This window comes from Salmo trutta, chromosome 12 (assembly GCF_901001165.1).
Source record: "Salmo trutta chromosome 12, fSalTru1.1, whole genome shotgun sequence".
NCBI lineage: Eukaryota > Metazoa > Chordata > Actinopteri > Salmoniformes > Salmonidae > Salmo > Salmo trutta.
Window position 1 is genome coordinate 73,716,748 of NC_042968.1, and position 27,604 is coordinate 73,744,351.

The 27,604-nt window shown below is 44.4% G+C and overlaps 1 protein-coding gene across 7 annotated transcripts in view; it reads left to right on the plus strand.

The window, feature by feature from the left end:
- The window catches only part of LOC115204142 (retinoic acid receptor RXR-alpha-A), a 161,626-nt gene that overhangs the window by 81,149 nt on the left and 52,873 nt on the right, over positions 1-27,604 (plus strand). For all 7 annotated transcript variants that reach the window (XM_029769492.1, XM_029769494.1, XM_029769488.1 and 4 more), the window contains one exon: positions 15,990-16,228. In XM_029769492.1, coding sequence (XP_029625352.1) covers positions 15,990-16,228 — 239 coding nt within the window. The remainder of the gene's footprint in view (positions 1-15,989; positions 16,229-27,604) is intronic.

A 27,604-nucleotide genomic window follows, 5' to 3' on the forward strand; every position in this document is an offset into this window, starting at 1 on the left:
GCACTGTTACCCGGGAGGCCGTCATTGTAAATGAGAATTTGTTCTTAACTGACTTGCCTAGTTAAATTGAAAAATATACATATATAAAAAAACTGAAGGAAGTATCTCTCCCTCCTCATGACTGACTGAGACAATACAGAACGAGGCGGTCAAGATGTCAAAACTCCATCTGCTTGTTAATGCCTGTCTTGGTCAGGTTTAGTCTCTGAGACCTACTGTGCTCAACAGAAACCTCTCCCTGGTGGCGGAGAATACTTTCATTTCACTTTCCAACACCTCTGTGTGTGCTCAGTGTTTGTGTTTTTGTTGTCTAAATGCCAGTGACAGCAGCAGCGAACACTGGTCACGTCCCCGCCAGCACCCTCCGCCTGCATAATGAAAGAAAAACATTATGAGAGGGTGAAAACGTGAGCAGCAGAGGAACAGAGGGAGACAGAGGGAAAGAGATGGAGAGTAAAGGAGGAAGAGAAGGAGGAGAGGAGACAGGAAGCTTACGCAGGCCTCTGGAGATGAAGGCAGGGATCCGCCAGCACTGAGCACAGGACATGAAAGACAGACTCTCCCAAACCGGGATTATCATCCTCCTCTAGGGACCCCCTCTGATGAACAAATACACAGAGAGAGAGGAGAGAAAGAGAGAGAGAGAGAGAGATGGATGGAGAGAGTTAGAGAGAGAGAGGGGAGAGAGATGGATTGAGAGAGAGAGATGGAAATAGAGAGAGAGAGAGAGATGGATGGATGGATAGAGAGAGAGTGAGAGAGACAGTGAGAGAGAGAGAGATGGATAGAGAGAGAGAGAGAGAGAGAGATGGAACTTGAGAGGGATATAGAGAGAGAGAGAGAGAAAGAGATGGATGGATAGAGAGAGAGAGAGAGAGAGAGATGGAAATTGAGAGGGATAGAGAGAGAGAGAGAGAAAGAGATGGAGAGAGAGAGAGATGAAAATTGAGAGGGATAGAGAGAGATGGATAGAGAGAGAGAGCTGGATAGAGAGAGAGAGAGAGATGGAAATAGAGAGGCATAGAGAGAGAGAGGGAGATGGAAATTGAGAGGGATATATAGAGAGAGAGAGAGAGAGAGAGAGAGATGGAAATAGAGAGAGGGAGATAGAGATGGAAATAGAGAGAGGGAGAGAGAGAGATGGAAATAGAGAGAGGGAGAGAGAGAGATGGAAATAGAGAGAGGGAGAGAGAGAGATGGAAATAGAGAAGGAGAGAGAGAGATGGAAATAGAGAGAGGGAGAGAGAGAGATGGAAATAGAGAGAGGGAGAGAGAGAGATGGAAATAGAGAGGGAGAGAGAGAGATGGAAATAGGGAGAGAGAGAGATGGAAATAGAGAGCGAGAGTGATGGAAATAGAGAGAGGGAGAGAGAGAGATGGAAATAGAGAGATAGAGAAGGAAGGAAGGTACTGAGAGAAAGGAACAGAATGTTGGTTTGATCCTCTGCGCTACATGGATGCCATAACCTTAATGCTTATTAGGATGGTTGACTTGGTCCATGTGTCTTTCTCCCTAAAGGATTACCGTCCTATAATACATCAATGGGATGTGTCCCTGTTTCAACTGGTGCTGTCCTGAAAATCACCTCTCCAGGTACACAATATCAGTGTAATCAGTTATGATGGCCCTCTGTCCTGCTAACTGGCAGAAACAACTGGAATCACTCGCAATAGTGATCCCCATAGTGCAATAAGATACAACTGGCTTACAATGTGGAGACTGAAGGAAGGATGTTTTAAGAAATATGCATTTGTTTGAGCTAGGATTTTAGCCAGCAGGGTTTTGTTGTCGTCATGACTTCTCTGACAGATGCTTTGTTGGCGCCTGTTTTCTATTGGTTGGATTCTCAACACAAGCCCATAATTGGCTGTGTATCTATTATGTTGTTGGCCGAGGAGGTGTTTGTCTGGTGTGAAATGGTCATCTGCTGTGATGTCTGGTGAATGCCTGGACGTGGTTCCTTGGTGTGATGTCTGGTGAATGCCTGGGCGTGGTCCCTTGGTGTGATGTCTGGTGAATGCCTGGACGTAGTTCCTTGGTGTGATGTCTGGTGAATGCCTGGACGTGGTCCCTTGGTGTGATGTCTGGTGAATGCCTGGGCGTGGTCCCTTGGTGTGATGTCTGGTGAATGCCTGGGCGTGGTCCCTTGGTGTGATGTCTGGTGAATGCCTGGACGTAGTTCCTTGGTGTGATGTCTGGTGAATGCCTGGACGTGGTCCCTTGGTGTGATGTCTGGTGAATGCCTGGACGTGGTCCCTTGGTGTGATGTCTGGTGAATGCCTGGACGTGGTTCCTTGGTGTGATGTCTGGTGAATGCCTGGACGTGGTCCCTTGGTGTGATGTCTGGTGAATGCCTGGACGTGGTCCCTCGGTGTGATGTCTGGTGAATGCCTGGGCGTGGTCCCTTGGTGTGATGTCTGGTGAATGCCTGGACGTGGTCCCTCGGTGTGATGTCTGGTGAATGCCTGGACGTGGTTCCTTGGTGTGATGTCTGGTGAATGCCTGGACGTGGTTCCTTGGTGTGATGTCTGGTGAATGCCTGGACGTGGTCCCTTGGTGTGATGTCTGGTGAATGCCTGGGCGTGGTTCCTTGGTGTGATGTCTGGTGAATGCCTGGACGTGATCCCTTGGTGTGATGACTGGTGAATGCCTGGACGTGGTTCCTTGGTGTGATGACTGGTGAATGCCTGGACGTGGTCCCTTGTTTTGTGTGGCCTTACGCCTCGTCCCCTGACTTAGTATGTGTACGCTGAAACCTCAATACGCTTCTGCTAGCCAAACATTCATATCCATGGTGTTCTATATTGCGTGAGAGATAGACAGGGGATCATCCTTCAATAGGAACCCTCACTATATTTGATGATTCTGTTTGTCTTGGAATCACAACTGCCCCCCTCCACAGTTCGCGGTCCCTTTACCGACCCCCTCCTGGGTTTTATGTTGTTATTTGTTTGCTGAGAGTTGACGGAAATGTGAAAAGCACACATTCGATATGACACACACACACACACACAGGCACCCTGCCCCCCCCCCCCCCACCCCACCCCCCAGTGAGGCGCGTGTGTTCCCCCTGACTCGCGAGGCCTCTTCCTGCAGCACGTAGACACATAGTTTCCCAGAGCAGCCCCCCCTCCCCTCCTCTTCAACTCCCCCTCAGTCTCACCCTTGGGGCCTGGACTGGAGGACTGCCGTCTCTATGTTTCTGGGGAAGGCTGGGGCTGGCAAACCCACCCTGCGGCCCCCTTGCTGCTCTGTTCCAGCACAGAACAGGGCCAAGAGCCAGATCATTCTCCATTTGGGTTTCATTACGCAGAGTCCCAGCACTGCACAGCCCAGAAGAAATTAATAATATTCAGAAAAAAACTGAGGGAGAAAAAAAATATTTCAAAGGCTTGTTATATGGTCAATAAATTCAGGCTTCCCACTGAAACAGATCCTATTCTTTTTTGTTTTTCCAAAATGAAATGAGAACCAGGTTCTTTTGTCTTTCTGACGCAAATTGAAAAGGATCTGTTATCCTAAATGACATGTAAACCCAGCTTTGTGTAAGAGAGAAATTATAGTTTTTATGAACCATTATAATATCTCTCTCAAACCTACAAGGGTATATGTGGAGTGATGTGTAGAAACATCTGCTTCGGACAGAGGCCAAGGACGAATCCTACACACACGCCGATACAGATTTTCAAAGTTTCCCCCATGTGATCTATTAACACAGACACTGAGGCCAAGGCTCTTGCTATCATTAGCATGTATTACCATCATCAGATGTATGCACAACCCCTCTCTGAGTACTTATACGGTGCATTCGGAAAGTGTTCATACGCCTTGACTTTCTCCACATTTTGTTACGTTATAGCCTTATTCTGAAATGTATTACATTGTTTTTCCCCCTCATCAATCTACACAAAATACCCCATAATGACAAAGCAAAAATAGGTCTTTAGACATTTTTACAAATGTATTACAAATAAAAAACATAAGACCCTTTACTCAGTACTTTGTTGAAGCACCCGTGGCAGCGATTACAGCCTCAAGTCTTCTTGGGTATGATGCTACAAGCTTGGCACACCTGTATTTGGGGAGTTTCTCCCATTCTTCTCTGCAGATCCTCTCAAGCTCTGTCAGGTTGGATGGGGAGCATCGCTGCACAGCTATGTTCAGGTCTCTCCAGAGATGTTTGATCGGATTCAAGTCCGGACTCTGGCCGGGCCACTCAAGGACACTCTGGAGCAGGTTTTCATCAAGGATCTCTCTGTACTTTGCTCCATTCATGTTTCCCTCGATCCTTACTAGTCTTTTAGTCCCTTCCGCTGGAAATCACCCCCACCACATAGTGCTGCCACCACCATGCTTCACCGTAGGGATGGTGCCAGGTTTCCTCCAGACGTGACACTTGGCGTTCAGGCTAAAGAGTTTAATCTTGGTTTCATCAGACCAGAGAATCTTGTTTCTCATGGACTGAGAGTCCTTTAGGTGCCTTTTGGCAAACTCCAAGCGGTCTGTCATGTGCCTTTTACTGAAGAGTGGCTTCCGTCTGGCCACTCTACCATAAAGGCCTGATTGGTGGAGTGCTGCAGAGATTGTTGTCCTTCAGGAAGGTTCTCCCATCTCCACATAGGAACTTTGGATCTCTGCCAGAGTGACCATTGGGTTCTTGGTCATCTCCCTAACCAAGGCCCTTCTCCCCCGATTGCTCAGTTTGCCCTGGTGACCAGCTCTAGGAAGAGTCTTAGTGGTTCCACACTTTTTCCATTTAACAATGATGGAGGCCTCTGTGTTCTTGGGGACCTTCAATACTGCAGAAATGTTTTTGTACCCTTCCCCAGATCTGTGCCTCGACACAATCCTGTCCCGGAGCTCTACGGACAATTCCTTCGACCTCATGGGTTGGTTTTTGCTCTAACATACACTGTCAAATGTGAGACCTTGTATAAACAGGTGTGTGCCTTTCCAAATCATGTCCAATCAATTGAATTTCTCACAGGTGGATTCCAATCAAGTTGTAGAAACATCTCAAGGATGATCAATGGAAATAGGATGCAGTTGAGCTCAATTTCGAGTCTCATAGAAAATGGTCTGAATACTTATGTAAAGATTTATAAAAACCTGTTTTCACTTTGTCATTATGGGGTATTGTGTGTAGGTTGATGAGGAATTTATTATTTAATAACAATTTTAAAATAAGGCTGTAACGTCACAAAATGTGGAAGGGGGGTCTGAATTCTTTGCGAATGCACAGTAGTAGAATAGTGGAAAAGGCTCGCTACAGAAAGAGCCAGTTGTCTGTTAGACTGTTAGATTCCTCAGTGTGGTGTGACCAGTAGAACGAACTGCCATTCTGTTTTTATTCCGTAATAATTGTCATAATTCATAACTGTGGTTGGATGGTTTTATTAGACCTCAGTCCTACTCAGACATGGTTTCAGGCCCCATAGCCTACTGTATCCTCCTCCTCCCTCTTAAGGTTTCCTGTTCCCTCTCTCTGTCTAATTGCCTAGACTTGAGTGGCGACTAAATGGACCCTGTGGTTTTCCACTGAAGAGTTCTTCAGGCCTGGGGAAGGCACAGGTCCTGGCCACCAGACTCCCCTCACGCCTCATAAAAGCAGAGGCTGCAGGGCCCCAGCTACCCTGCAGGGTGATGCATGGGAAACACAACTCAGAGCTCCTCAGGCCCAGACTGCTGCAGCTCACCCTTCTGGGGCCTCAGTTTAGATAGCGATCTTCTCATACGGAATCATTTCTTATGATGACCATTGGAAGTGAGAATGAATGTGACAGCTGTTCTAAACCAGTTGTACATTTTAGTTATAATCTAGCCTGTTTCTTTTTGATATCAAACTTTGTCCGAGTGTGTGTGTGTGTGTGTGTGTGTGTGTGTGTGTGTGTGTGTGTGTGTGTGTGTGTGTGTGTGTGTGTGTGTGTGTGTGTGTGTGTGTGTTTGGCAACAAGGCGGGTAGATAAGGCTCTCAGCTGTGATTTGATCTCTAGTGCTTGCGTACAATTTCAGATAGCCAACAAAAGAGGAAGCTCAACATTGAATCATAGCTTCCTGGCTGCCCCGAATCACGGTGTTTACTGCAAAGCATATTACAGAGAACACACAAATAGTCCCTGCAATGAGCAGCTCTTGCAGCCATGTGACCATGTTGAGAGCCCTACAGTACTGTAATCAGAGCTGTGTCGTGTCCACTCGGTTAAAGGAAACCTGTAAAACAGTAAGCTAGCCTATCTTCCTAATAATAGTAGGTGATCCACAGAGGAGCCGAGAGCAGGCTCTTACAGATCTCACGTAATCATCCATCTATGGAGTCAAACACCTTTTCTCTCGAATAGCTTGAGCTCCATCCGGAGCCGTTCTGTTCTGTGTAAAAGCAGGGCTGCCTACCTAGCGCTAGCTGTTAGCGGCGTATTTACGTAGCGCTGCCCTGCCTCTGACAAGGTAATGAGTCTTCAGAGAGCCCAGGGGAGGCCGGGCTGACCCGGCAGCAGCAGATGTAATCATCTTCTCCGGGGAGGACTCCACAGGTTGTCCTGCTTCAGTAATTACCTTTACATGTAATGTCTCGCTCCCGCTCTAATCAACTCAACCATTGTCAGGCAGATACAGTTCCGGAGGAGAGGAGAGCGGTAGGGCTTGGGGACGCTGCAGCCTGCTATCTCTGATGTAGAAATAAGCATCCCACTGGGCACAGACATCAGTTCAACGTCTATTTTTGATTTACATTTGGTTGAGTTGACAACTAATGCAAATTCAACGTGAAATCCAAAAAAGTAAATCACAATGTCATTGGATTTAGGTTGAACGTTGGGTGAAAAAAATACCAAATTCTAAGTTAATGACTTTTTGCAAATCCAATCAGTTTTCCATGTTGATTTAACGTCATCACATAGATTTTTGTTGTTGAAATGAAATGGAAACAACTTTGATTCAAGCTGTTTTTTCCCGGAGGAATGTGCCTCCCCGGCTTGATGAGTGTGATTCCCAGGCTGTCACACAAAGGAATGGCACGTCATAGCTTCAGCTGAAGGGCTCAAAGGGACATGGGGAGATATGAGGGGAGGAGGTAAAGTCGTTTTCAGGTAAATGCGGAGATGGATTTGGACTGAAAGGAAATAGTGGATGTGTTTGTGTGTGATCCGACCTGTCAGGATGTGAACTTCTGGCCATGTATTGGTGTGGCCATGATGACGGAGTGTGTGACTACAGTAAGACAGATCCCATGGACTCACTGATGGAGACAGGAACACTGATATCATAGAGATCCCTGTCACGCTACATGAAACTGAACATTTGCATTGCCCCGAATCCCTTACAAATACATGCTCCTTTTATCAATACTGTTTCGAGTTCATTCAGAGAATCGCTCTATCAGACGTCCCTGCATTTGGCCGCTCTCCAAACTCCTAAATCAATTTCACTGAGTAGGAAGCTCTCCAGAACAGATCAACCTCTGTGGCAGCCAGGCACTCTGGATGGAGAGTGTAGTGTAGTGCTGCCTGGCCTGGCCCAGCTATATCTGCTCTGAGCAGCATCTGCTCTTTTGTTCCCCAGCTAGCGCTGCTGCTGGTGGGGCTGACTGGCTGTCTGGCTCACAGAGAGACGCCGTATCACCTCGGAGCGAAAGAGAACAATTAGGCCATATCAGCAGATCACAGTGTTGGCAGCAAGGCCACAGTTGGTGATAGCGCTGGTAATCTGCAGCTTATCTGGCACTTAGACGTGGCCAACCGCGTCTCTGTCGCCTCTCCAGCCACCTCAGTCAGCCAGGCCGCTCCGCTCATTCTCTCATAGCCAGAGAAAAACGCTCTTTCTTCCGACTGATGGCACAGCCATGGGGAGAGGAGTGAGAGGGACAGAGAGAGTTAAATCCTTAATGAAGCCAGTTGTGTCAACAGATAAAAGAAGAGAATGAGGTTATATCAACGTTCCGTATCAAATGATGGTCGTTAGCGGCCCACCTACTGAGATGGTATGGGTGGCCTATTTGGGTTCCTTCCAGACACTTTTCCAGCATTGACGGTTTTCCCCCGTTTTTTCTTTCTTTCACTGTACATGTGGTTTGCAGACGGGATAGGGGCCTTTTCAGAAAGAGAAAGCGGGTTGAGGAGAGGGGAGAGGAGAATAATACCTTTATTTAGGCTTCCCGGAGTCTCCCGTGACAGTTGCGGTTCTGCTGTCGGCTCACATCTCCTCTCGTCATGACTGCCGGAGAAAGCAATAGCCGTCACCCTGAGCCCCCACCTACCTCACACCCTGTCCTTTCTTGCCAGCTCCCCCTTGCCACAGAGTAAACACATCAGGCTGGAATATTTACTCTGACTGCTTAAACTGTGTGGACCAGATTAGCCTGTTTATACAAACCCAGAGAGAGAGTCTCCCTGATTAATGAGCACACATTCACACACCAAAAAAAAATTGTCCTGCATTGAGAAAGTCATCATAATAAACAGTGCATCAGTTAAATTATTGATAGCGAATGTGAGGAGTATCATAATAAATGTCTCATAAATATTGTTAACACGTACACAGAAGTCACTTTTCTCATCAAGCATCCTGGATAAATTGCCAAGGTAGTTACTTGTCATTTCTCGGCGGATTCAGACATCGTAGGTAAAGCATTCCAAATGAGCATGCAAATTTCTTCATTCCCTTTCATTTTAGTTTTTGGGCCCTGGGATTATGCAACAGCGACGTGGGCCTCTTTGGATTGGGTTCTGTTTTCTCTCCTTCATATCTGTGAATACACCAGAACCTCCCTGAGAAATGCTAATGATGGCTGTTTCATCCTCACTGCTGCGGCTGCCCTGCGCGGTGCTCACTCTGGGGGCTTCAAACCGCCATTCCTCCTACCTCCAAACATCTTTGTGAGTAATACATTTTGCGCGGAGCCTCAAAAGAGGGAAGTAGCTGCACAAGGCTGCGTCGATAAGAAAGCCCAAACTCAAGTGCTGGTTTATTAGCCAAGCCGCTGTAATGAGACGGACAACGTGTGAATGATTCACCAAGAGGATGTGGGCTCCCGTTGGTCTTGGTGCTGAGTACAAGGCTGTGAAAATCTGTGAAATTCAAAAAATGTTCCTGGACTGTTTATCAGCAATGGTATCATTTCTGGAGTGTACCGCTGCCATAAGAGCAGCATGGAAAACCCATTGTGCATAGGGTCTGAGCCAGGACCCTGCCAAGGTGGCATACGGCTCTGAGGCTCCTCTCGTCAGTGTTATGCCTCCTGGAAATCTATGTCTTTATGACATTGTTAAGGTTCTGAAGAGGCCTATGGAGGGATGTGGGTATATTGGGGTTGGGAACTTAACCATGGGTTGGCATTTGCTGTGTGTATCCCAATGTTAAAGTGAAGGGACTGGAGAGAGTGGGGTGTGGTGGGCATTGACGTTGAGTCGTCCTGACTCTGCAGGAAGGATGAGTGCATCATGGAAACTGGACGTCGGTGATTTCCGTGGATTTCGAAGAGTCTCTGTTCTGTTGTCACTTTATCCCCCTCCCTCCCCCACATCCTCCAACCAAATCTCCCCGGTGGCGTTGGGTAGTTGAATTATGGAGGATGGCAGTTGGAGAGGGAGATGAGAGAAGCGCTAGGAACAGACTCTGTGTTCCTGAGGTTTTAGGTCCTCTCCGTTTAGGTCCGGTTACGGGGTGTTCTTATTCATAATGCAGGACCCCCTGGTGGCGGCAGAAGCACTTTAATACAGAGCTGATGGGCTGGTGGTGCTTTAGGAATCCATCAGAAATCCCACCACTGCCACTAACACGCCTCTGAAAGCACATGGCCTAGAGAGTTATGACTCATGAGTCACTGACTCACTGGTTCTATGTTTTGAAACAAATAATCCCTCTTCTTTCAGAACTGAACTAGACCCTTATATGTCTGAACAGAAGTACAGACTAACAGGATCCAACCAATTGACTGTCTCTTCACAGAACTCTCAGAGCACAGACCAGGCTTTGTAAGAATGGGCTTGGTTTTATTATGCTCTCTGCCTCAGAGGAATGCAAAGTGACTTTGTTCTCCGTGCATGATGATACTGTAACTGTTCCAGAGAGATAAACTAAATGTGAACCTTCTGTGGCTCAGTTATACACTATCAACCCCCAGAACAGAGGTGAAGGCAGAGAAAGAGAGAGAAAAGCGAGGAAGAAAGACAGAAACAGGGAAAGAAGGAATTGGTTTGTAGCTCAGGTAGTAGAGCATGGTGCTTGCAATGCCAGGATAGTGGGTTTGATTCCGGGTCCACCCATACTTAAAATGTATGCATACATGACTGTAAGTCATTTGGATAAAAGGAGGGAGAGAGAGAAGCAGGACAATTAATAAATGAACCCAATTTATTTTCAAGTGCAGACATTAGTCATGCAGTCAGGTCTCTGGCAGGGTCCCACTGCTGTGTGAGGTCCAGGACCTGGGCTCCTCCCCTCCCTCCTTTCACATCTCTGGGGGTGTGCTCCCCTGACCCTCCCACCCACTCCCATTTATCTCTGGGACACCCTTCACCTAACTCCCCTCCCCAGCCTCCTCCCAGTCCGACTCCTGTGTACAGCAGGCAGGCCTCATGTCACAGAGTAGAATACTGAATGCCCCAAACACCTCCCCTCTCATCTCAGCTCTTATCACATTCTATAAACAACATAACACAGCTCAGCTGAATGAGAGGACCTGGCTGGTTTCCACAAAGAAAGCACACTGAGGGAGGGAGGGAGGGAGGGAGAAAAAGCACAAGGGAGAGTCCTGCCCGTGTGGAGTGTTTAGTGTTGCACTCTGCCGCCTCCTGCCTTTGAGATGGGCCCTAATTTCCTCATTTGTATCTGTCAGTTGTGCTTCTGTGTACCCGGCAGCGCGGCCCAATCGACAGCCTGGAACAGGCAGGCAGGCAGTGCTGGAAGCCATTCGGAACGACAAAGCTCAGAAACACTTTCATTCCCCATCAAAACATGTGTCAACCTTTTGTGTTGGCACAGAGGGGACCTGGACGCCTGCCACTGTTTTTTGGATGCTGCCACCATTTCCCCCCATCTACTCCCTCCCTCCTCCCCCCTCCTCCAGCTCTCTTTTAAACACTCTTATCTAATCTTGTGAGCATATTTGTTTTATGCCATGTTTCTTCAGACGACTTGTAAAACATGTTTCGCTTTCCAGCCCAACAGGTCGGGACAGAAATGAGTGTGTGAAAGACAAAACGAGTTGGAATGAAAGCATAGTGAGCTGCTAGTAGAGGGCTAGTAGAACTGGGAGGACCCAGGCAGCTGTAGCGGATACGGTAATAAGAGACCCAGTAGAGGCAGGATAGAAGCACCAAGGTATATATTGATTGGATTTTCCCTGCTGCCTTTGAAGAGAATTTAGAAAATGGTTAGCTCCGCAGTGTCACTCTGTGACCTTGGTGACAGAGACTGCAGTGGTGACAGAGACTGCAGTGGTGGCAGTACCGTCCCACCACCCCCACCCTGTCTGTCCCCTCTTCTAACAGCTGTGCCCCTCTCTGGGGGGGATTAGAGCCAGAGCCCTTTTCATCCATCTGTAATCCTGCTCTGGCATCCCCACCCACTCACTCACTCGCACAAGAACACACAAGCAAGCGCTACTTAGGCTTGGTGGGCAAACACACACACACAAGCACACACACGGGAGCACACACACACATACAGTACACTGTACCCATTTATGATAAATTAGGTTAACTTAACTAAATGGAGTCATACACTTATGACTAAACACAGAATCAGCCTCAGGCAAGGCAAGGTCAGCACTCAGCAGACATACAGTCATGTTCTTATGTCTTCCTGCTCTGGTCTCTTCACTGAGCCCTGGTCCCCTGCTAACAGCCAGAGAGAGAGAGGCTTGAGTTGCCCCACATCCTGGCTCTCACTCATCCCCTGAGGGTTAGGGCCTGCCTGCCTCAGCCTGGGCCTCCTCTCCTCTCTCTCTGTCAGCTAACCTGCACCCCCCACTGAGGCCCCACTTTGACAGATTGGCAGCTCTAATAGCACAGCCTGCTTTATCACCCTGAATTAAAACCCAATTGGAGGATGGATTTGAGGAACTGCTGGCTCAGGTAGAGCTTTTTTAGCAATGGGCGGATATTATCTGAAGAAAAACATGTCATCATGAGGATGGAAGCACTTGAATATCATCAGTCCGAGGATTAATTATAGAACTGATATAGAGTTGGCCATTTATTGAAGAGTGTTTGTTTGGGAGTGGATAGGGCTGCCCCTCCCTCCCGTCCTGTGTATGTGACTGTGAGGTAGTGGCGTGTTTGCAGGAAGTGCTCGTGAAGAGAGCAGGATGCAGGGGAAGTGTTTGGCTGAGCTGTGCTGGCAACCTGGCTGCTGTTAGGAAGCCTGCTGACCAGGAGAGACTGAGGGGTGTAAAGCCCCATGTCCCCCTCTCACTGAGGAAATACCTCCAACACACACACACACACACACACCGGGCTGTGATGTCAGCGGGACAGAGACAAAGCGTTGCTGGAGAACGCTCCGAACTGGACTTGTTATTCTCAACTGTCACCTAATTGAGAAATCCATCAGTTTTATTTTGTTGTGCAGAAAAAGAGGAATTCAGCCCCCTATGAAACACAGCGGGATGGATGAGGCCTGCTCTACATTTGTTTCTCCATATCTGAGGACACATTCTTAGCGAAGGTGCACTGAAAGCCAGCTTATGTTGTTAGCAACCTTGACAAAGTGGGTAGTGGACAGAGGCATAAAGGAGGAAGTGGAAAGAATGAGATTTGAGAGAGGGAGGGAGAGATATAGCCATAGTCATCATGTATAGCCCTGTCACCAAGCACAGAGTGATCTGCCTAATCTGTACATCCCACCTCCCCTCTCTTTCATATCCTCTGTGATGACAGCTGATAGCATTACGGACTGCCCGCACTGGCATAACACATTTTCTCTTGACCCCCCCACAAGGTCAGAGTTCGCCCCTGTGGTGCCAGGGCATGTATAGCTTTGCTTTAGCTAATGAATAAATGTTTATTTGTAGGCCTATTTGGTCATGATTTTCTCATGTTAAGCCTAACTAACGTTTCACAAAGCCATACACAGTGTCACAATGCTGCCATCTTTAGACTGCTGGCTAGTGGCAATAATGTCATTAATTGTTCAGTGATTAATGTTGGAAATTCAAACATTGCAGATTGCAAAATGTATTTTCGATGCAACAGCATACTAATCAGCTACCAATAGAATGTGTTGAATATACAACTGTCCTGTATAGGCTACCTGAACCTGCATGGCATGAGCTGTTTTCTAAACTAAAACTCATAAAGAACTACCTAAGAATCATTAGGCTCCCGGTCTGGTATGTGCTTTTGAACACCTGAGTAAGCGCCAGTCATTGCACTGGCACCGTCGTAGCCTTGAACACAGCATTCGTTCACTGATATCCCCTTATACTTTCAATCAGTTTCATTTTTAAAGGCCCAAGTCACTTTTTCAGTCACATTACTGAAGCCCAAGAAACAAACACTTAGCTTCCTAGTGCAAATAGGCATTTAAAAGGTTTCTGAATTACTTTTTGGAAGGTTACTGTCAAAATGATTTATTAAATGTTTAAAAAAATTTGATTTGGATGACATGTGCATGGGCCCCCAGAGCTCGTGGGCCCCACTGCCTTGTGAGGGCTTTGGGGGTGTCCGGTATGCCAGTGACTGCCCGTTCAAGGCAATGAGTCAAAAAAAATAAATACTGTATATATTTGTCTCATGTGCCGAATACAACAGGTGTAGGCCTTACCGTGAAATGCTTATGTATGACCCCTTAACCATCCATGCAGAGTTCTAAAAAAAGTAAGTAAGAAAAATTGCTAAATAAACTAAAGGAAATATAGTAACACAATAAAATAACAATAAATACAATGGGTACCGGTACTGAGTCAATGTGCAGGGGAACGGGTTAGTTGATGTACAGTAATTTAGGTAGTATGCACATATACAGTACCAGTCAAAAGTGTTAAACAAATGAAAATATATGTTATATTTGAGATTCTTCAAAGTAGCCACCCTTTGCCTTGATGACAGATAGAGAGAGAGATAGGGAGAAGGAGAGGTTTCAGAGCTTAATAGACACTGAGAGCAGAGGAAGGCTGTCCCAAGTGAAGCACCACTGTCTCTCTCTCTCGTCCTCCAGCCCTGCAGAGCAGAGCTCAAGCTCAGCTGTCACGTTAAAAGGTCAGGATCAGGGTCGTGGCTAGGGCTGTTGTGACCGCCACACCGGCAGTCACGAGTCATGCCAGCAGTCAAATTCTACATGACCGTTTAGTCACGGAAATTAGGCTTCTTCAAGCTCTGATGCTGCTGATGGTCATTAGTAGCCTACCAAACTTGCTAACTGCCTGGTACTCAGCACTCTATTGTCCCTCTAATCACTCTGACATCAATGTAAATGTCATCTAAAATCTAATCAAACACTTCATGAGAGCCCATGAGCTCATGTTGAGCAACATTTCTATAGGCTATGCAATTTCGTGAGAAAACAAGAGTGATGGCCTCTATTAAAAAGAGGAGGATTCCATCAGCTTTCTATAGGCTAGGCCTACTATATTTATTGATCAACTTTCCTAATATTAAGCACATTGCTTCACTTTACAACAGGAGTATAGCCTACCTGGTTGGCATGAAAATGAACCACAGCCAAAACATCCTCCATTTGCTTTTTAAGTGCATAGATGACATGTATTTCTTTTCCCCTGCCCATGTTTCAAGAAATGTGCATGATAATGGCCCATTCTAAATCAAAGCCTTTTCACACATATATTATTTAGTATACGTAAACACAAGAATAGTGTGATGGGTGACAATATTAGCCTATCACTTGTGAATTATATATTATCTCTTGTGAATGATGCCCAGCTTAAGGTAAGAAGCAGCGCATGCTTTTCTTAGCGACTTTTTCAAATCATATTCGCACATCTCATGTAGCCTAGACCATAGGCCTATACAGTGCCTTCGTAAAGTATTCAGACCCCTTGACTTTTTTCCACATTTTGTTAAATACAGCCTTATTCTAAAATGGATTAAATAAAACAAGTTCCTCAGCAATCTACACACAATACCCCATAATGACAAAGCAGAAACGGTTTATTTCTTTATTTTTGCACATTTATTAAAAACACAATACAGAAATAGCTTATTAACAGAAGTATTCAGACCCTTTGATATGAGACTCGAAATTGAGCTCAGGTACATCCTGTTTCCATTGATCATCCATGAGATGTTTCTACAACTTGATTGGAGTCCACCTGTGGTAAATTCAGTTGATTGGACATGATTTGGAAAGGCACACACTTGTCTATATAAGGTCCCAAAAACCAAGCCATGAGGTCAATAGAATTGTCCGTAGAGCTCAGAGACAGGATTATGTCGAACCACAAATCTGGGGAAGGGTATCAAAACATTTCTGCAGCATTTAAGGTCCCCAAGAACACAGTGGCCTCCATCATTCTAAAATGGAAGAAGTTTGGAACCAGCAAGACTCTTCCTAGAGCTGGCTGCCCAGCCAAACAGCAATCGGGGGAGAAGGGCCTTGGTCAGGGAGGTGATCAAGAACCCGAGCTCTAGAGTTCCTTTGGGGAGATGGGAGAACCTTCCAGAAGGATAACCATCTCTGCAGCACTCCACCAATCAGGCCTTTATGGTAGATGACAGCCCACTTGGAGTTTGCCAAAAGGCACCTAAAGACTCAGACCATGAGAAACAAGACCCTCCAGTTTTTATGCAGTCCACAATGTTTATCTTTCATCACATATGAATAGATCATAAAGTAATGGCTTTTGCGGCAAGTTAATACCGCTAGACAATTCTGGTAATGATTCAAATAACAGCTCTCTTTGAGAGTACGTTGGAGATGTTGATGCTGCTGCTGCTGATGACGATCATGATTATCATATTATCAGTGATAACGACGATAGTGCTGCTAACGACGCTGCCAATTCTGACATATTTTCTTCTCCTTTCGTGTGTAGATTCATCAGGTCAGGTGACCTCATCTCCACTGAGCTCTCCCACGTCCCACCGGGGCATGCACCCATCCCTGCTCAACCCGTCCTCCATGGGGCCCTCAGGCTCCTTGCACTCTCCCATCAGCACCCTGAGTTCTCCGATGAACGGCCTGGGCTCGCCCTTTTCTGTCATCAACTCCCCCATGGGCCCACACTCCATGTCCTCGCCCGGCATGGGCTACGGCCCCAGTGTCAGCCCCCAGGTAAGGCCTGTCACAGATTCACACACACACTGATACCTGTATATCACACACACACACACACACACACACACACACACACACACACACACACACCTGCCCAAGACACAGACCAACCGTCATAGGCATTCAACTGTCCCTAGTACTGGACCCTGTGATAACATGGTAGGCCCTTCCATGACCCCCTATTTTTCAAAGTTTGATACTTAAGCTATGTCTTTCACTCTCTCCCCCTCAGACCTAATCTTTCCACTCTCTCTCAACCCATTCTGTTCTCTTCCCCTTTTTCTCAACATACTTCTCTCTCTCCCTTGCTATCTGGCTTCTTCCCCTATTTCTCGCTCTCATTTGTACTTTCATTCATTCTCTCTCTCTCTCTCTCTCTCTCTCTCAATTCACTTCTATTCACTTCAAAGGGCTTTATTGGCATTGGAAACATACACTACCATTCAAAAGTTTGTCGTCACTTAGAAATGTCCTTGTTTTTTAAATAAAAGCACATTTCTTGTCCATTAAAATAACATCAAATTGGTCAGAAATACAGTTTAGAGATTGTTAATGTTGTAAATGACTATTGTAGCTGGATTTTTTATGGAGTATCTACATAGGCGTACAGAGGCCCATTGTCAGCAACCATCACTCCTGTGTTCCAAAGGCACGTTGTGTTAGCTAATCCAAGTTTATCATTTTAAAAGTCTAATTGATCATTAGAAAACCCTTTTGCAATAATGTTAGCACAGCTGAAAACTGTTGTACTGATTAAAGAAGCAAGAAAAGTGTCATTCTTTAGACTAGTTGAGTATACCGCTGGAAACTCGTCAGTCTATTCTGGCAGCTTCATTAAATAGTACCCGCAAAACACCAGTCTCAACGTCAACAGTGAAGAGGCGACTCAGGGATGCTGGCCTTCTAGGCAGAGTTGCAAAGAAAAAGCCATATCTCAGACTGGCCAATAAAAAGAACAGATTAAGATGAGCAAAAGAACAGACACTGGACAGAGGAACTCTGCCTAGAAGGGCAGCATCCCGGAGTCTCCTCTTCATTGTTGACGTTGAGACTGGTGTTTTGCGTGTACTATTTAATGAAGCTGCCAGAATAGACTGACGAGTTTCCAGCGGTATACTCAACTAGTCTAAAGAATGACAGTTTTAATGCTTCTTTAATCAGTACAACAGTTTTCAGCTCTGCTAACAAAAAAAGGTGCTTTTCTTTCACAAACAAGGTCATTTCTAAGTGACCCCAAACTTTTGAACAGTAGTGTATGTTTACATTACCAAAGTATAATTTTGTATTTTAATTATTTAACCTTTATTTAACTAGGCAAGTCAGTTAAGAACAAATTGTTATTTACAATGATGGCCAACCAAAAGGAAAAAGGCCTCCTGCGGGAACGGGGGCTGGGATAAAAAAAAAAGTTAAACAAAATGTAAATATAGGACAAAACACACATCACGACAAGAGAGACAACACAATGCTACGTCAAGAGAGACCTAAGACAACAACATAGCAAGGGAGCAACACGTGACAACACAGCATGGTAGCAAGACAACATGGCAGCAGCACAACATGGTAGCAGCACAAAACACGGTACAAACATTATTGGGCACAGACAACAGCACAAAGGGCAAGAAGGTAGAGACAACAATACATCACGCAAAGCAGCCACAACTGTCAGTAAGAGTGTCCATGATTGAGTCTTTGAATGAAGAGATTGAGATAAAACTGTCCAGTTTGAGTGTTTGTTGCAGCTCGTTCCAGTTGCTAGCTGCAGCGAACTGAAAAGACGAGCGTCCCAGAGATGTGTGTGCTTTGGGGACCTTTAACACAATGTAACTGGCAGAACGGGTGTTGTATGTGGGGGAAATGAAACAGGACCTTTAACACAATGTAACTGGCAGAACGGGTGTTGTATGTGGGGGAAATGAAACAGGACCTTTAACACAATGTAACTGGCAGAACGGGTGTTGTATGTGGGGGAAATGAAACAGGACCTTTAACACAATGTAACTGGCAGAACGGGTGTTGTATGTGGGGGAATGAAACAGACAATAAACAAAAGGGAAATGAACAAGGTAAACATTAGTAAACATTACACTCACAAAAGTTTTAAAAGAATATAGACATTTCAAATGTTATATTATTGGCTATGTACAGTCTTTCTTTCTTTCGTTCCTTCTCTCTCTCGCTCTCTCTCGCTCTCTCTCGCTCTCTCTCGCTTTCTCCCTCTTCCTCACTCTCTCCCCCTCTCCAACTCTCTCTCTCTCTCTCTCTCACTCTCTCCCCCTCTCCAACCCTCTCTTTCCCCCTCTCTCTCTCTCTCTCTCTTTCTCGCCCCCCCCCTCTCTCTCTCTCTCTCTCTCTCTCTCTCTCTCTCATTCTCTCTCTCTCTCTCTCTCTCTCTCTCTCTCTCTCGTTCCATCAATAAGCACCCCAGTTTCTTTGGTGGTGAAAAATACAATTAAGGCATCAATGCTTTCCGTGGCCCAGTTTCCTTTCAAAGCCATATAAAAAAATGTAAACGTTTGCCTAAGATGCACTAACAGCCTTTTTGTATTTGCTACAAATCGTGTTAAATAGGGAGTCAGCAATATGCTGTTATTGGGGATGGTGTTCCCTGGTTTTGTGGGGCTTTTCACTGTGTTCCTAACCAAAGCGCCCCATATGTAATGGACTTAAGTGTGGATTAAGGGCACTTTCTGAGAGAGGGCCCGATTCTGGATTCTTCTTCCGTTGCTAGAAAGAAATCCTCACTCCCCCAGCCCCCTTCCTGTCCTCCACTTTTCAATTCCTGTGCTTTCATCTGCACTGTGGACTCGATCCTAGTGTGGCCTGTTCAATATGCATGGTGAATATAATGTTTGGTAGAAACGGTTACTGTTGATTTTGCTCAGATCTGTGTCAATTTTAAGGAATGTATGAGAGAAGGTTTGAGTGATATTTTCTTTGATAGGATTGAGCTTCAACATGTGCTCACCTCCTCCTTCACTCAGAGATGAACCAGAGATGAACTCAATGAAACTCATAACTGGAAGGTCCTGGGTAGTTGGTGAGGGTGGAGTGTGGTATCTGACTGGTAAGGATGGTGACAGCAGTTTGTTGGTGAGGGTTCGTCATGTTGAAGGTTGGTTCTGACTGGTGAGGGTGGTAGCTGGCTGACGAGGGTGGTGGCTACAGTTGGTGAGAGAGGGTGGTGGGTGGTGGCTACAGGTGGTGAGAGAGGGTGGTGGGTGGTGGCTACAGGTGGTGAGAGAGGGTGGTGGGTGGTGGGTGGTGGCTACAGGTGGTGAGAGAGGGTGGTGGGTGGTGGCTACAGGTGGTGAGAGAGGGTGGTGGGTGGTGGGTGGTGGCTACAGGTGGTGAGAGAGGGTGGTGGGTGGTGGCTACAGGTGGTGAGAGAGGGTGGTGGGTGGTGGCTACAGGTGGTGAGAGAGGGTGGTGGGTGGTGGCTACAGGTGGTGAGAGAGGGTGGTGGGTGGTGGCTACAGGTGGTGAGAGAGGGTGGTGGGTGGTGGCTACAGGTGGTGAGAGAGGGTGGTGGGTGGTGGATGGTGGCTACAGGTGGTGAGAGAGGGTGGTGGGTGGTGGGTGGTGGCTACAGGTGGTGAGAGAGGGTGGTGGGTGGTGGCTACAGGTGGTGAGAGAGGGTGGTGGGTGGTGGATGGTGGCTACAGGTGGTGAGAGAGGGTGGTGGGTGGTGGGTGGTGGCTACAGGTGGTGAGAGAGGGTGGTGGGTGGTGGCTACAGGTGGTGAGAGAGGGTGGTGGGTGGTGGGTGGTGGCTACAGGTGGTGAGAGAGGGTGGTGGATGGTGGCTACAGGTGGTGAGAGAGGGTGGTGGGTGGTGGGTGGTGGCTACAGGTGGTGAGAGGGTGGTTGGAGGGTTAAAGATGGTGGTATGGCCCTGTGGTCACGAGGCACGGCTTTTCTGAAGGAAGGTGATTTGAGTCAGACGGCAGATGCCACTTAGTCTCAACACTCGGCTGACTGGTTGTTTTCAGGAGCAGTCAGGCGGAACGAGGTCACCACTCTCTGGGCCCTCTGAATTTAACCTCCCAGGATCTGGAACAAGCCCCCCCACCTGCTACCTCCCACACATACAGTACACTGGACAGACACACATATTCATACAGTACATACATTACACTGGACAGACACACATATTCATACAGTAAATACATTACACTGGACAGACACACATATTCATACAGTACATACATTACACTGGACAGACACACATATTCATACAGTAAATACATTACACTGGACAGACACACATATTCATACAGTAAATACATTACACTGGACAGACACACATATTCATACAGTAAATACATTACACTGGACAGACACATATATTCATACAGTACATACATTACACTGGACAGACACATATATTCATACAGTACATACATTACACTGGACAGACACACATATTCATACATTACATACATTACACTGGACAGACACACATATTCATACAGTACATACAGTACACTGGACAGACACACATATTCATACATTACATGCATTACACTGGACAGACACACATATTCATACATTACATACATTACACTGGACAGACACATATATTCATACAGTACATACATTACACTGGACAGACACACATATTCATACAGTAAATACATTACACTGGACAGACACACATATTCATACAGTACATACTGTATACTGGACAGACACACATATTCATACAGTACATATAGTACACTGGACAGACACACATATTCATACAGTACATACTGTATACTGGACAGACACACATATTCATACAGTAAATACATTACACTGGACAGACACACATATTCATACAGTACATACAGTACACTGGACACACACATATTCATACAGTACATACATTACACTGGACAGACACACATATTCATACAGTACATACTGTATACTGGACAGACACACATATTCATACAGTAAATACATTACACTGGACAGACACACATATTCATACAGTACATACTGTACACTGGACAGACACACATATTCATACAGTACATACTGTATACTGGACAGACACACATATTCATACAGTAAATACATTACACTGGACAGACACACATATTCATACAGTACATACAGTACACTGGACAGACACACATATTCATACAGTACATACTGTATAATGGACATACACATATATTCATACAGTAAATACATTACACTGGACAGACACACATATTCATACAGTACATACTGTATACTGGACAGACACACATATTCATACAGTAAATACATTACACTGGACAGACACACATATTCATACAGTACATACTGTATAATGGACATACACATATATTCATACAGTAAATACATTACACTGGACAGACACACATATTCATACAGTACATACAGTTCACTGGACAGACACATATATTCATACAGTACATATAGTACACTGGACAGACACACATATCCATACATTACATACAGTACACTGGACAGACACACATATTCATACAGTACATACAGTACACTGGACAGACACATATATTCATACAGTACATACTGTATACTGGACAGACACACATATTCATACAGTACATACAGTACACTGGACAGACACACATATTCATACAGTACACTGGACAGACACACATATTCATACAGTAAATACATTACACTGGACAGACACATATATTCATACAGTACATACATTACACTGGACAGACACACATATTCATACAGTACATACATTACACTGGACAGACACACATATTCATACAGTACATACATTACACTGGACAGACACACATATTCATACAGTAAATACATTACACTGGACAGACACACATATTCATACAGTAAATACATTACACTGGACAGACACACATATTCATACAGTAAATACATTACACTGGACAGACACACATATTCATACAGTAAATACAGTACACTGGACAGACACATATATTCATACAGTAAATACATTACACTGGACAGACACACATATTCATACAGTAAATACAGTACACTGGACAGACACATATATTCATACAGTAAATACATTACACTGGACAGACAGATATATTCATACAGTAAATACATTACACTGGACAGACACACATATTGATACATTACATACAGTACACTGGACAGACACATATATTCATACAGTACATACTGTATACTGGACAGACACACATATTCATACAGTACACTGGACAGACACACATATTCATACAGTACATACAGTACACTGGACAGACACATATATTCATACAGTAAATACATTACACTGGACAGACACACATATTCATACAGTAAATACATTACACTGGACAGACACACATATTCATACAGTAAATACATTACACTGGACAGACACATATTCATACAGTACATACATTACACTGGACAGACACACATATTCATACAGTACATACTGTATACTGGACAGACACACATATTCATACAGTACATACATTACACTGGACAGACACACATATTCATACAGTACATACATTACACTGGACAGACACACATATTCATACAGTACATACTGTATACTGGACAGACACACATATTCATACAGTACATACATTACACTGGACAGACACACATATTCATTCAGTACATACTGTATACTGGACAGACACACATATTCATACAGTAAATACATTACACTGGACAGACACATATATTCATACAGTACATACGTTACACTGGACAGACACATATATTCATACAGTACATACATTACACTGGACAGACACACATATTCATACAGTAAATACATTACACTGGACAGACAGATATATTCATACAGTACATACATTACACTGGACAGACACACATATTCATACATTACATACTGTATACTGGACAGACACACATATTCATACAGTACATACAGTACACTGGACAGACACACATATTCATACAGTACATACATTACACTGGACAGACACACATATTCATACAGTAAATACATTACACTGGACAGACACATATATTCATACAGTACATACATTACACTGGACAGACACACATATTCATACAGTACATACATTACACTGGACAGACACACATATTCATACAGTACATACATTACACTGGACAGACACACATATTCATACAGTAAATACATTACACTGGACAGACACACATATTCATACAGTAAATACATTACACTGGACAGACACACATATTCATACAGTAAATACATTACACTGGACAGACACACATATTCATACAGTAAATACAGTACACTGGACAGACACATATATTCATACAGTAAATACATTACACTGGACAGACACACATATTCATACAGTAAATACAGTACACTGGACAGACACATATATTCATACAGTAAATACATTACACTGGACAGACAGATATATTCATACAGTAAATACATTACACTGGACAGACACACATATTGATACATTACATACAGTACACTGGACAGACACATATATTCATACAGTACATACTGTATACTGGACAGACACACATATTCATACAGTACACTGGACAGACACACATATTCATACAGTACATACAGTACACTGGACAGACACATATATTCATACAGTAAATACATTACACTGGACAGACACACATATTCATACAGTAAATACATTACACTGGACAGACACACATATTCATACAGTAAATACATTACACTGGACAGACACATATTCATACAGTACATACATTACACTGGACAGACACACATATTCATACAGTACATACTGTATACTGGACAGACACACATATTCATACAGTACATACATTACACTGGACAGACACACATATTCATACAGTACATACATTACACTGGACAGACACACATATTCATACAGTACATACTGTATACTGGACAGACACACATATTCATACAGTACATACATTACACTGGACAGACACACATATTCATTCAGTACATACTGTATACTGGACAGACACACATATTCATACAGTAAATACATTACACTGGACAGACACATATATTCATACAGTACATACATTACACTGGACAGACACATATATTCATACAGTACATACATTACACTGGACAGACACACATATTCATACAGTAAATACATTACACTGGACAGACAGATATATTCATACAGTACATACATTACACTGGACAGACACACATATTCATACATTACATACTGTATAATGGACAGACACACATATTCATACATTACATACTGTATAATGGACAGACACACATATTCATACATTACATACAGTCCCCCTTCTCTCTTTCTTTCATCCACTCCGTTAAGTATCACGTTAACAGTGACACATGATCGACTGGGTTACATGTAAGGGATTACAAAAAACCGGTAACTGTAATCTGTTACGTTACCAGAAAAAAATATATTGTAATCAGATTACAGGTACTTTTGAAAAACTAGATGATTAGTTTGAGGATTACTTTTAAATTCAGAAAGGATGTTTGCGGATTTTTGTTGTTGTTGACACTTCTCTGTTTTCTCAATGACATTCAAATCAGCATTGAAAGAAGGCGCAAGTTTAAGTTTGTTCCACCTGAGCGAGTCTGACCACAAGTCAGAGACCACAATGATGACACACCAAATGTGTTTGATGGATCGCAGGAAAATAGCAGGAACAGGCTTTCCAATAAACGCTTGGAGGTAAGGATGACAGCAGTGGTGTAGTCTACGGCGATACGGATATCACTTATTACTGATATCTACATAGCGTATTGATGTGTATCACACTGCAGCTCTCTCATTTAGCTGTATGCACCTTACGGACTGTTGTTGTGGATGGCTGTTCATAAATCTAAAAGTGTATTTGAACCTAAAAATGGTTGAATTCAAGAAGTTAAAGCTGCCTATCAATCATTGTTTTTGAAACCAGTGGACAGCCAGTGAAAAATGCGCTCTTGCAACAGCTGCATAGTGCAGATCCCAGCCTATGGAATAAAAGTGGGGCTTTTATTGCTCCATCTAATTCTGCTGATAACAAAAGACAATCCATAGGCCTAATGGACATGATCAAACTCGCACACTTTTGATATGTAGTTGCTACATCCATTTTTGGATTTATAAATTATATACATGTATATGCATTGATTCTTGAAGAATATAACTTATAAATTGCTCATGAGTTTAGTTCAACTGTCACATTCCATCAGAACCCAAAATATGAGCTTGTTTTCTCCAATGTTTGTAAACATTGCAAATGTAAATAACACTGTATAGCCTCATAACATGGTTAAAACAATCATTGTTATATCGTGGATGGTCAGTCCTTGCATCCATAGCTCTGTCTATTAATCTGAGAGTGGTTACATTTCTCCAGGCCCATCCCTCAGCTTTTTACCAAACCAGATGCGGGGTGTCCGTTTTGTTATTGTTTCATCTGTGGATTTGCCCTTTAAACAGCTGCATATTATGAAGATATCAAAGTGTCACCAACAAAAAGGTCAACAATAGGCCTATAGCAAATGCAGAATATGGCATTCATTTTTCACATGTAAATAGCACTTTTCAGTAGTGCTCAAAGCATGTCATTCCATGAGCACAGCATTTATTTTTCAACTTGAATCAATGAGCCCAATCAGTCTTCCATGACAACAAAATCATAAACAACAGAGCAGGGCTGGCTAATAAGTCCTTAGTTTTGGTGTCATGCTCAGGTAAAACAATTTGGCTAATCTATACTTCCAGATTTCCAAGTGCTATTCTTGAAGATAAAGGGGTATAACGTATTGGAGTGACTGGGATTCTGATAGACTGATAGAATTACATTTAGACAGTAACCTAACCAACTGTGAGATCGATTATGTCAATAATAACAGGGATTGTTGAGGGACGTGGCACGGGACAGGAGAGTATGTAATACTGTAATTCACTGGCTTTTTTTAGTCAACCATCTTGTCTTCTAGCTGCCAAACCACATCTAGAAGATGAGCCTGTCCTTAAGACTATTCACATGTTACAGTTAGCAGTCAGAGTCAAACCCGCATGGACCAGAATCAGAACCAAGGAACACCGAGTGACTGACTGTGGCCCTGGACCTCGAGCCCAAAGCTGCGGGTGATATCACAGTCTTACTGCCCTTTTTAATCTTATTTTGTCTTTTTTAGCAACATCCAGTTTAGTATGTCTGTGTTTAGACTGACATTCATTCAGTGAGCCGGCTGTTTGCACTGTATATTGTCTCAGATTAGAATAGCATCTCCATTGTTCCAAGGGGCCACACATGACGCCGAGGCGAAATTCCTCTCCGTCTTTCTTTCTTTAAGTGGTTTTTCTCTTTTATTCCGGTCTTACTAGAATTATCCCCCCCCTTCTGGAATGTTCTGGGCAATATCTCTTGGGGAGGTTAGTCGGGGGAGCGGCTGACCACAGCCTTGCCCATTAGAATTAGTCCGGCCCTGTTCTGAGTCTGAGACGCTGATGCACCAACCATCGCTCTATCACAGCCACCACAATCTCCCAGCAGCTGGAACAGATTACAGAGAACTGGAACTAATTTTACACTTACAATGACAATGGAGAATGCTGTCTGGCTGTTGTTTCTGCTGAAAGGCATCCTCTGTCATACGAAACCAGTGGCGGATACCGAGCGCTTTCTATTTCATTTGGAAAATCAAAGACTCCTGGCTCCGTCTCTCTGACCTCTGCTCCCCTGTTCTGCACAACTCTCAACGTAAAGCCTGATGTGTGTGTTTTTGGAGCTGAGCTCCCTGGCTATAATAATGCCAAAATGGTGTAAATGTTTCACAAGAAATGGAACGCTCATAATAACGTATGAATGAGCCTGCAGTGATGTCATGCGTCTGTTTGGGTACGTCTTGTTTAGGTGAGGGTCGCTAGGAGACTGAAACACAACTGGCGGCTCTAATACCTTATATATGGAGTGGGGGAGAGCAGAGTGGACCAGTCCCTTCCTGTGTGGGAGTAATAAAGCTCCACTCCACTGTGCTGCTTTTTAATGAGAGCTGGTGTAGGCACCAGCCACGCTTTATGACATCATGGTGCCATGGTCCTAATTGGGCACACAATGGAGCCGTGTGGAGAGCCCCAGGAGAGCAGTTACCATCGCCTCTGCTACGTCAATCACTCCAAATGGGCAGGCCAATATGTTTTTACCCAAGGTCGTCTCTGATAGCAATTACCTGAGCTCTCCTGCTTCTCTCCATGTGCGTACAGGGTAATGGCAGCTACGTACGTATCTTACCCCATTACTTGAGCTCACACCTGGTCCAGAGTCTTAAGAGTTCAGAGCTCAGAGCTCAGTGATTGAGTTGAACCCCTAAACCAGATTCAGTGTACATGCAGGATTATGGTTAATGCTAATGTGTCTACCTCCTGCCTCTATGAGGGGTCTCAGTGAAGTCCAGCTGTGTTCCAGG